At 39.0% G+C, this 11150-nt stretch overlaps 3 protein-coding genes across 4 annotated transcripts in view; all 3 read right to left on the bottom strand.

Moving 5' to 3' along the window:
* jak2a (Janus kinase 2a) overlaps nt 1–1214 on the bottom strand; it is a gene marked incomplete in the record, with an annotated part of 55381 nt that extends 54167 nt beyond the window's left edge. The window contains 1 exon segment of the mRNA XM_047805402.1: nt 1029–1214.
* Nucleotides 1215–2473: 1259 nt separating this feature from the next.
* Nucleotides 2474–5869, bottom strand: LOC125139804 (stAR-related lipid transfer protein 4-like). 2 transcript variants are annotated; one of them, XM_047805326.1, is made up of 6 exons: nt 5591–5869; nt 5090–5204; nt 4385–4434; nt 4128–4254; nt 3682–3796; nt 2474–3380 (listed from the first exon to the last, which is right to left on the bottom strand). In XM_047805326.1, the coding sequence occupies exons 2-6, from the start codon at nt 5192–5194 to the stop codon at nt 3145–3147; spliced, it is 633 nt and encodes a 210-aa protein (XP_047661282.1). In that variant the 5' UTR covers nt 5195–5204; nt 5591–5869; the 3' UTR covers nt 2474–3144. The 2 variants fall into 2 exon arrangements, with proteins under 2 accessions (XP_047661282.1, XP_047661283.1); XM_047805327.1 differs by lacking the exon at nt 5591–5869 and adding an exon at nt 5311–5329.
* Nucleotides 5870–7932: 2063 nt separating this feature from the next.
* Nucleotides 7933–11149, bottom strand: LOC113643806 (tRNA-uridine aminocarboxypropyltransferase 2). Its single transcript, XM_027148242.2, has 6 exons — nt 10795–11149; nt 9618–9708; nt 9425–9519; nt 9153–9345; nt 8805–8933; nt 7933–8712 (listed from the first exon to the last, which is right to left on the bottom strand). The coding sequence occupies exons 1-6, from the start codon at nt 10950–10952 to the stop codon at nt 8542–8544; spliced, it is 837 nt and encodes a 278-aa protein (XP_027004043.1). The 5' UTR covers nt 10953–11149; the 3' UTR covers nt 7933–8541.
* Nucleotide 11150: the final 1 nt, after the last annotated feature.

The following is an 11150-nucleotide window of genomic DNA, read 5'->3' as shown; positions in this document are numbered from 1 at the left end:
CGTATCATACTCGTGCTGTCTGCCCTCTTCCTCATACATGTCCATGATTGGCTAGTGTTACTGAGATTGACAGGTGAGAAAGAGTAAGCCCCTCCCACCCAGAGAGCTTAATTACACTCACATGTTTGTTGTCACCTTCTTAGCCAGCAGATAATTTGGCTTAAATGTTTAACTTTCTGTCTTTCACAAACATCATATTTTACATTCTGAAAAAGACACGAGGAACCTTCGTATAATTACATATTTAAAGTTGTTACTAATTTGTTATTACTCGTATAAACACGATGTACACTTATAGTTATTATATAGTACCAAATATTCATACAAATTAATTTAAAAATAAAACCTTTTGTTGTATAATAAACTACATGTTATTTTATAATAACAAACTACATGTTTATATGTATAATAAACTTTCAGTCGTCAGTGTTAGTTGATTACTGAATTCTACTATAATACTATAATTACTAGAATTCTTGCAGACCAAATCAAAAACATTTAAAGGCCAAATTCTGAAAGCTCCTGTAATCTTCTGTAATATTTCTTCAATTCTTTCTTTATATAATAATAAAACTTTATTTTTAAAGAACAATTTGTCTTTTTAACTTGTCATTAATGTATTAAATAGACATTTTTACAGTTTAACTGAATATTATAGTGTGTTATATAATAAACCTGTCTATAGAACAAGGTTATAGATCTGATCCACATTTAAACTTTACATTAAACCTTGCGACAAAGTTGACGAGGGTTAAATACCAAATGTCCGCTTGCAGTCGCTGTAGTGCCCTAGGTGTAGTGCCCTAGGTGTAGTGCCCTAGGAGTAGTTTTCCCCTACATAGTGCACTAATACAACACGCCGGGAGCCGTTTGGTTTTCGACCCCAAAACGGTCTTCTATTCTGTCAAACTTTTTATCTACTAGTTAACGGCTACTTGTCTACCGTATAAAACGGATGTACAATAATAAATCGTAAAGTTAAATGCCGTTAAATGATTTAGTGTAATATAAAAGACACAAAAACTTGCCTGTGTTTATAAGAAGCTAGTTGTGTTAAATCCTCGCTGTCATCCTGAAAGAGATCTCCTCTTTAAACCCATGAATAATGTCGGACTTGTGAAGTTATATCGCAGTGTGTTGACATGTAAGTGCTACACAGTTAGCTCACGCTAGCAGGAGCTTAAATACCATCTAAAACACGTTATTTATTTCCCACCCGTATCAGGCAGTGAGATTCTGATGATATGATTGGCTGCGGTTACAGGACTGACATCTCAATGGTCCAATCAATAGCGCTAACGTGAGTCCGACCTCCTGACAAAAGAGGCATGGTTTTTGTGAGACGGATTTAAAAAAGTAGCAGTGTTTAATGTTCAGTGTTTAATGTTCAGTGTTTAATGTTCAGTGTTGTTTAATGTTCAGTGTTTAATGTTCAGTGTTTAATGTTCAGTGTTTAATGTTCAGTGTTGTTTAATGTTCAGTGTTTAATGTTCAGTGGTTAATAATGTTCAGTGTTTAATGTTCAGTGTTGTTTAATGTTCAGTGTTGTTTAATGTTCAGTGTTTAATGTTCATTGTTTAATGTTCAGTGTTTAATGTTCAGTGTTGTTTAATGTTCAGTGTTTAATGTTCAGTGTTGTTTAATGTTCAGTGTTTAATGTTCAGTGTTGTTTAATGTTCAGTGTTTAATGTTCAGTGTTTAATGTTCAGTGTTGTTTAATGTTCAGTGTTTAATGTTCAGTGTTGTTTAATGTTCAGTGTTTAATGTTCAGTGTTTAATGTTTAGTGTTTAATGTAGTGTTCAATGTTCAGTGTTTGTTTAATGTTTAGTGTTTAATGTAGTGTTCAATGTTCAGTGTTTGTTTAATGTCCACTGTTTAATGTTCAGTGTTTAATGTTCAGTGTTTGTTTAATGTTCAGTGTTGTTTAATGTTCAGTGTTTAATGTTCAGTGTTTGTTTAATGTTCAGTGTTGTTTAATGTTCAGTGTTTAACTTAACATTTATTAGTTAATTAGTTAATTATGTAATTTTTATGCCTCGAACGTAAATAATGCAGCAGAATTTTGTTTAAATGAACATTTCAGGAGCTTTTTATACAGAACCCCGAACAGTGATGTTTACAAACTCACACACAACACTGAACATTATAAAATAGCTCCACCTACAGGACAAATAAATAAAGACAGAATTGTGCTGTAATTGTTTTTGTTCTGAAACTAAACCATATAAACGATCACATTCATTTTATTATTAAAAAGCAGTTTTTTTTACCCAACATCAGCGATGAGTTCATTCACTGTTTGTTGTTTTGCTTTTTTTTCACTTTTAGATGCTGTAAAAGTCACCTCGATATTTTAGTCTTAAATTCTAAGAAATGTTAAAATTCAGATGATGCTTTTACACAGTGTTTAATATCAGTATTTGTAAAGCACTTAGATGTGATGGAAAGGAGCAGAAACAAACTTTAGTTCTATTCGTTTGAATGATTTTAATAACTGAATGAAAAAAACATCACATTTACCTTCATTTACATTACAGAGCATTAAGTGTCTAAAGATACAGCAATAAATATAACATAAATATTGCACTTTAAAATTAATACAAAATTTTAAATTGGATTTTTTTAACTAAAGCGGTAGAAGATGGATGGATGGATGGATGGTGTAAATCAGTGAGGGATTATATACACGACACGGCCTGCATTTAAATGAGCAGGTATTTGAAGGGTAATTTGCAGGTAAATTAGCACCATAATATTTATAATTAGTAAATGAAATCCTGAGATATATCCTTTATAAAGTGTTCTATCTATCTATCTATCTATCTATCTATCTATCTATCTATCTATCTATCTATCTATCTATCTATCTATCTATCTATCTATAATCTGTATATGTTTATATTTTTATAAAAATATAGGCTTTACTTATTAGATCAAGTATTATGAGAGAGACAGAGAGAGACAGACAGACAGAAAGAGAGAGAGACAGAGAGAGACAGACAGACAGAGAGAGAGAGAGACAGAGAGAGAGAGACAGACAGACAGGCAAAAAGAGAGAGAGAGAGACAGAGAGAGAGACAGACAGACAGACAGAGACAGATAGAAAGAGAGAGAGAGACAGAGAGAGACAGAGAGAGAGAGATCTAGGTTGCAAGTGCTTTCTTGAGGTCAGCATAGAAGGTTGTGAGTGTGGTTGCCATGGCGACATCCACCGCAGACTGTGGGATTTTGCCCCTCAAGTCAGTCTGGATGTATCCGGTGAGCAAACTGCAGGGGACGTCCACTTCACCCCCATCGACAGGAACACTGAACCAACCACACGGGTGATTATAACCTCGCACACTGCTCTGGTCCTGCTGCTCACACTCCACACTAACACCTGACACACACACACACACACACAATCAGCCAATCAGGAGAGGGGCATGTCAGGAAGGGCTGCTCAGTTACTCAGTTTAAACTGAGTGTGTGTATGTATGTGTGTGTGTGTGTGTGTGTGTGTGTGTGTGTGTGTGTGTTATATGATTGTCCAATTTGGTGCTGATCATCTTTTTTCTTTTTTTTGTGATTTTGTGATTTTTTGTGATTTTTTTTATAACACAACTATTTTTATGTAAACGCATCTGAGGTGAACGCAGTGTTAAAATCAGATGTGGTGTTAAAGTGTAAACGTTTCTCACCGCAGGACAGAAGGCCGTTCTGATAATCAGTGGTGTAGGAGAAATCCACAAACTCTCGAGGAGCGATGATGTTCCACAGCTGTCCTGCAGTGGTGTAGCGCATCACACAACACGCCTACAACACACACACACACACACACGCACACACACATACACACACAGGCACACACACACGCACATGTACACACACACATGTACACACACACACACACACACGCACACACACACACAGGCACACACACACACACACACACACACACACACGCACATGTACACACACACACACCCACGCACATGTACACACACACACACGCACATGTACACACACACACACACACACCAGCTCTATTTTAGACAGCTTAAAGTCTTTTCGAATTGATTCATTATTAACATTAAACACTTTTATTCTAGTGTTTAAACATTTTTGCTATTTTGATTTCTTTTACCTTGTCTACAGTTTCGAGAATTTCCAGCGAGGTCATCAGACTGTCCCACTGTAAGCGATACGGTCCTGGACGAATGTAGTCCACTATCCTGCACGGCTTCTCCATCACCAGACCCTCCACTTTATACCTGCAGACAAGGAATCTGCTCAGACCTCAGTAAGTAATTTGTATAAAAACGGTGTGTATATTTGGCTGGAGTTTTCTCCGAGACGTGTAAACTGAGACGTCATTATTACTCATCATAACTAATAACTCACAGGAAACCGCTGAACTCCACCGAAGGTTTCCTCCAAACAGTGACATCATTCTGTCGAAGAAAAAAAGTCGATCTTAAGATTTTTGACCATTCCTTTGTCTAGCAATTGTCTTGTGTTGCTCACAGTCTGTGTGCTGTTTAGTTCCAATGTATTCGGTCACAGTTAACACCTTTTACACCACTGAGCTGCTGAGATCTGGAGTCTGATTGGTCAGAAAATATTGATTAATTCTCTAGATCAGAAGCTCTGACAGACGCACAACTGTACAACATAGGTTTATATTTATGCAACAATTCTAATGTTATTGTTTCTATAGCAACAGTTTATATATATATACAGCAGATGCTCCACACGGGAGACACGTAAAGTACGCATCACGTACGGAAGGAGTCTCCAGTGCGAGTGTAATTTCATTAACGTCTGTTTATAGCTGCTATAACGTAAATGACGTCAGGAACTGACTTCTCTCTGACATATAAATGGATAGAAAGGTTATTTTTTGGCATGTTCAATTCAATTCAACTGGCATGTTGCTGTTGTATGAGAATAATAGAGGCTGATGATGATGATGATGACGGTGAGATGATGATGGTGTTGAAAATGAAAACAAATCAGCAAAAAACCACATACCAAGATCTTCTACATTTGGTGTAAAGATTATTATTCTTCATACGCACACAAAAAGTTAATGATAAAAAGACAAACCGATTTCTTTGCCACTTTCCACTCGGTCTGTTCCAGATGATGGTAAGAGACCAGTGTGTTCTCCAGATGTGTCCTCAGCTCACAGACATCTGGCAAACTGCCCATGGTTCTAATCCTGACAAAGACACAGTAATAACAGACAAATGGAGAGAATATCAGTCAAACACAACACGATACAAACAGGAAGGAAATAAATAAAAGAGTAAAGAGAGTTTAATGACCTTTAATCTGAACTTTGATCCTGATTATATAACACTGTAATGTTCTTTATATAAACACACACACATATATATATAATTATCATATTTAACAGCTTTTCTACTCTGTATTTAACACGATATATGTGTTAATGAGTTAATGGTGATAAAAGAGTGCAAAGATGTTAAAATAAAAAGAAATTAGACCAAAACTGAATATTAAAACGATTCAAATGAATCATTTTAACGAATCATTTAAACGAATCATTTCGATTGAATGAATCTACTTCTTCATCTTACATACCTTTATCTATAGCTTGGTAAATCTTCTGTTAGTCCTTTTATTAACGTCGTAATTATTATTAATAATGTTATTAATATTATTATTATTATTATTATCAGTGCAGCTTTTCTCTCTTTAGCCAAAACTACACACACCAAGCAATCCGCCTTTTTCGCCAGTTACACTAACTACCAATCAGAGCTAAACGTCCCGCCCACTGGAGTGCATCCTGATCGATGATTCGTTCATCATCGCGTATGTTATAAAAATGTGGAAGCTGATTGGTCGAACGTCTCCTCGGACGGTTTTTGGTCACGGCAATAAAATCCGATACCGGGCAGGTCCAGTAGAGGTCACCAGAAACAAATAACGTTAGAAAGTGTAATGAGTTTCTTGTCATATAAAGATTATATTATTATATTAATGGGTGAATATTATAAATATTCAGAACAATCCTTAAATGTAATCTTTTTTAAAGGGTTATTTTTTTTGCACAGAGAGAAAATGTTTGGTAAGCGAAATAATCATAATAAATAAATCAGAATCAGAATCAGAATGATCTTTATTGCCAGGTCTGTTTTCGCATCCGAGGAATTTGCTTTAGTGACAGAAGCTCCACAGTGTAACAGAATGACAGAAGCTCCACAGTGTAACAGAATGACAGAAGCTCCACAGTGTAACAGAATGACAGAAGCTCCACAGTGTAACAGAATGACAGAAGCTCCACAGTGTGTGAATGACATATACTATATAGGCAAAATTGTATGTTCACCATGTACAGGTTGAAATGTGCGATTGAAATATACATATACAAATATAGGCAATTTGTATGTACAGATGTGCAAGTGTGAAATGTGCAATGAAGTGTTGTGTGTTTCATGTGTGTTAAGTGTTCATCAGATCAGTGATCAGGGCTGTGTAGCGTCGACCAGACGGCGACAGTTCAAAGAGGGAGTGTGCTGGATGTGAGGGGCCCAGAGTGAGGGAGTGTGCTGGATGTGAGGGGTCCAGAGTGAGGGAGTGTGCTGGATGTGAGGGGTCCAGAGTGATGGAGTGTGCTGGATGTGAGGGGTCCAGAGTGAGGGAGTGTGCTGGATGTGAGGGGCCCAGAGTGAGGGAGTGTGCTGGATGTGAGGGGCCCAGAGTGAGGGAGTGTGCTGGATGTGAGGGGTCCAGAGTGAGGGAGTGTGCTGGATGTGAGGGGTCCAGAGTGAGGGAGTGTGCTGGATGTGAGGGGTCCAGAGTGAGGGAGTGTGCTGGATGTGAGGGGTCCAGAGTGAGGGAGTGTGCTGGATGTGAGGGGTCCAGAGTGAGGGAGTGTGCTGGATGTGAGGGGTCCAGAGTGAGGGAGTGTGCTGGATGTGAGGGGCCCAGAGTGAGGCAGTGTGCTGGATGTGAGGGGTCCTGAGTCTTTGCCCTTTTGCTCACTCTGGAGAAGTACAGGTCTTATAGAGTGGAGAGTATTGTGCCAATGATTCACTCAGCAGTCCAGACTACCCTCTGTAGTCTTCTGAGGTCGGATTGGGTGGCTGAGCTGAACCAAACAGTAATTGAGGTGCAGAGGATGGATTCGATGATGGCAGTGTAGAAATGTTTCAGCAGATCCTCTGGAAGGTTGAACTTATTCAGCTGGCGAAGGAAAATACAAGCTCTGCTGAGCCTTTTTCACAACGGAGTCAACGTGAATGTCCCACTTCAGGTCTTGGGAGATTGTGGTTCCCAGGAATCTGAATGACTCCACTGCTGTGACAACGCTGTCCATGATGGTGAGTGGGGGGAGAGCAGGGGGTTTCTCCTGAAGTCCACGATCATCTCCACTGTCTCTAGCGTGTTCAGCTCCAGGTTGTTAAGACTGCACCAGACAGCCAGCCGCTCAACCTCCAGTCTGTGAGCAGACTCGTCACCGATACAGAAATATATTATTGTGCTAAAGGCTGGGTGACTTTTTCTCGTGTTTAGCATATTAATAAAATCTGAGTTTCTTTATATAAAAGAGATTAAAGAATTGCAAAAAACAAACAAACAATATTATATTAAATATTCTAAAGGTAAATTGTTCTATGCTATAAAATAATAGGACTGATCATGTTCAAGTTCACACTCTGGCACGTTAACCGATTTATGTCGTTTGTTGTTTAATCGATGACGTCTAGACGTTAATTATAATTCTCAAATAATATTTTACACAAAGGCCAAAAGATTTTATCCACACAAATCCAACACAGTGTATTTATCCAAGTGCACAGATCCTAGCTGGCTAAATTGTAATCATCAAACACTTCTAATGTTCATTACCGTGTTAGAAAAAAAAAAGTGATATTTGTTAAAAAATAAAAAAGAATCTTCGACTTGTGACCCACAAAATCCTTATAAAATCATTTATTCCAGGAAAATTTTATTTTAATTTCTACATTAAGAAAAAAGGATTTTAAGAAGAAAACTGAGAAACAAATCAACAGAAGCAGCAAGTTGTATGGAGTCGTATTAAAACCAGCTGGTGTCAGAACAGAGAACGTATTTTAAAGTATGAAACCAAAAGATTTAACCGTCGTATAGACCGGACACGTTCCTGTAGAGTCTTTAGGGAATAAACTATAACAAAACAGACCTGGAATCCCATCTCAGTGCTTAAAAGGTACAAAAAAAATCCTTTAATGGACCTTCATTTAAAAGTATATCATCATTTCGGACTCGGATGTCGCCGGCGATTAACTCTGTAGTTTAGAGTTCCGGCGGTAAAGAGAACGTCGATTATTTCTTCACTTAACAAAAAAAAGAAACAAACAAAAGATAAATAAAAATCGAAGGTACGTTTCTGCTCCAGCAGTCTCACTCGTATACAAGTCATAAACCCAGGCTGTAGTCGAATAATCGGATGTCCTGGCTGTGATCGGACGGCGGGGTGTCCTGGGTGCGGTCAGACAGTCCCGAGGTTCTGGTCTTGGTCGGTTCGTCCGACGTTCGGTCCGTAATCAGACGTCCTGGCTGGTGATGAGTTTCTGCATCCTCTTAATCTTGCGCTTGTTTTTGGGCAGGGGTTTGTCGTACAGGCCGCTCTTCAGCAGGTGCTCTTTGCTGTGATGGACCTGAGCACCATGCTGCAACTGGAACGAACACAAAGCTCGCAGAGGCTTCAGGAGAACCTGCACACAGGAAGTAAGGCATCAACAACAACGGTCATAGTTAATCAATGCCGTGAGCATTGCACTAAAACCCTCACATGTTTCCTACACACCTCCTGTATGGCTTGGTTTTTCTCCATAATGGACAGAGTGACAGCAGCACACTCGAGTGTGGACAGGCACATGTTGGTGGGCTGAGTTCGGATCACGTACTGGCTGAAGGGGGCGCTGTTTAACTGCACCTGCAAAACACACAGGCTTCATTTCACAACGGTGTCCCTGTTAGTATCGGCTCGTTCCGAGGGGTTTGTACGGTGGACTCCCTAACGTGTAAACGTGATCCTGTGGAGATGCTTAGTGAAGATATCTGGAAGAAGGTTCTAGTCTCAGCACTTTGAGATAGTCAGAGAAAGACGTGTATGACGTTTGGTTCATTAAATAAACATGTAAAGAAGTGCTACCTGTTTGGGTAAGTGGAACAGTGCGTTTCTGAGGAACATGTCCTTGGCTTGACTCCACGTGCCATCGATTATTACGACGTTGTGAGGAGTAACAGTGAAGTCCACGTCCATGTCCTCCAGGTTTTCGGCATCGGGTCCGGGATACAGGACGAGGGTTCGTGTGTCTCTGCACACGGCGGCCAACTCAGCATGTCTGTGGGCGAGGGGTAGTTTCAGGATTAATGCACTTTATTGTGACAGAGAATAACTCAGGGATGACTGAGGAGACGTACCTGTCTTCACTAAACCGTCTCCCAATCAGGACTTTACATTTGCCCGGAGGTAAGCAGGCGGCCAGGAGCGGGACGGTACGGAGGACTCGACTCTCCTGAGAAACCGTTTTGACGGCAACATAAAACAGAAAAATCAGCAGTTTGTTTAGGACCAAATCACATTTCATGTAATGCTGTGAGAAGAAACACTGACCTCTGCAGGATGCTGCACGATGTAAAGGCAGGTGGAGACGTCCAGCGGCTCGGCGGGGAGAAAAGGACACAGACACACCTTCTCTGGGCGGCTAGGAGCAGAAAGACACCTCTCAGGGATTAAAGAACAGGAAATGCAAACGTGAGACGATAAGTGTCGTGTAGAGGAGAGACGCTTCCACTGACAACTGGACCATCTTTTATCATGAGTTTCTAAAGGAAAAGCTCACGGACGGTCAATTGTCCAGTCTTTTATATAACCTAATTGTTTATGTGTGTATTGTATAGTATAGTGTTATTTATGTGTGTATTGTACAGTAGTGTTATTTATGTGTGTATTGTATAGTATAGTGTTATTTATGTGTGTATTGTATAGTATAGTGTTATTTATGTGTGTATAGTATAGTGTTATTTATGTGTGTATTGTATAGTGTAGTGTTATTTATGTGTGTATAGTATAGTGTTATTTATGTGTGTATTGTATAGTGTAGTGTTATTTATGTGTGTATAGTATAGTGTTATTTATGTGTGTATTGTATAGTATAGTGTTATTTATGTGTGTATTGTATAGTATAGTGTTATTTATGTGTGTATTGTACAGTAGTGTTATTTATGTGTATTGTATAGTATAGTGTTATTTATGTGTGTATTGTATAGTATAGTGTTATTTATGTGTGTATTGTATAGTATAGTGTTATTTATGTGTGTATTGTATAGTATAGTGTTATTTATGTGTGTATTGTATAGTATAGTGTTATTTATGTGTGTATTGTATAGTATAGTGTTATTTATGTGTGTATTGTATAGTATAGTGTTATTTATGTGTGTATTGTATAGTATAGTTTATGTCTGTACTTTTGAGAGTCACAAACAGCAGGAAGTCAGCAGTGTCCCCACAACAACAGACCTGGCCAATAAACCTGCTTCTGATTCTAATAAAGAGCTTTAAAGCCCCAGATGAACAAGATCTGAGACTATTTACAGCTTCACACACAAAACAGACTTCAGCCCTAACACACAACTACTGGTTATATTTATGAGGTTCACACTGACTAGGTGACATTAATTCAGCTTTATTTACTGCCTCAGTGTCTACAACAAAGCAGTAAACACCTGAATCCAGGTAACACACCATGCTAGTCACTGAGCTAGCTACAAAACCACAATAAACCCCTCACCAGCACCGCAGACATGTCGGTCTCCTCTCACTGACTTCAACAGGCAGCTCGGACAAACCTGCAAACCCTTCAGGATCTCCATCTGGGGCCGAAACTTCACCTGAAACCGCTGTGGAAGCTTCACTAACAGCACAATGTGCAGATGGAGGGTCAGACATGGCTCACAACCGGAAGTGACGACATTCGGGACCGTGTCCAGCTAGGAAGAATGCTAGCGAGGGAATTAGCCTGCGTTCTTCTTTAGCTATTCTCTGGAGTATATACAAGTCTATACGGTATATAAAACGTCTGGATAAAATGTAAGACGTGTATAGATGTTATTTATGACCATATATATTTTGGTTCAGGAGAAAAAA

The sequence above is a fragment of the Tachysurus fulvidraco genome, chromosome 21 (assembly GCF_022655615.1).
Source record: "Tachysurus fulvidraco isolate hzauxx_2018 chromosome 21, HZAU_PFXX_2.0, whole genome shotgun sequence".
NCBI lineage: Eukaryota > Metazoa > Chordata > Actinopteri > Siluriformes > Bagridae > Tachysurus > Tachysurus fulvidraco.
This window is presented reverse-complemented; position numbering and strand designations above follow the sequence as displayed.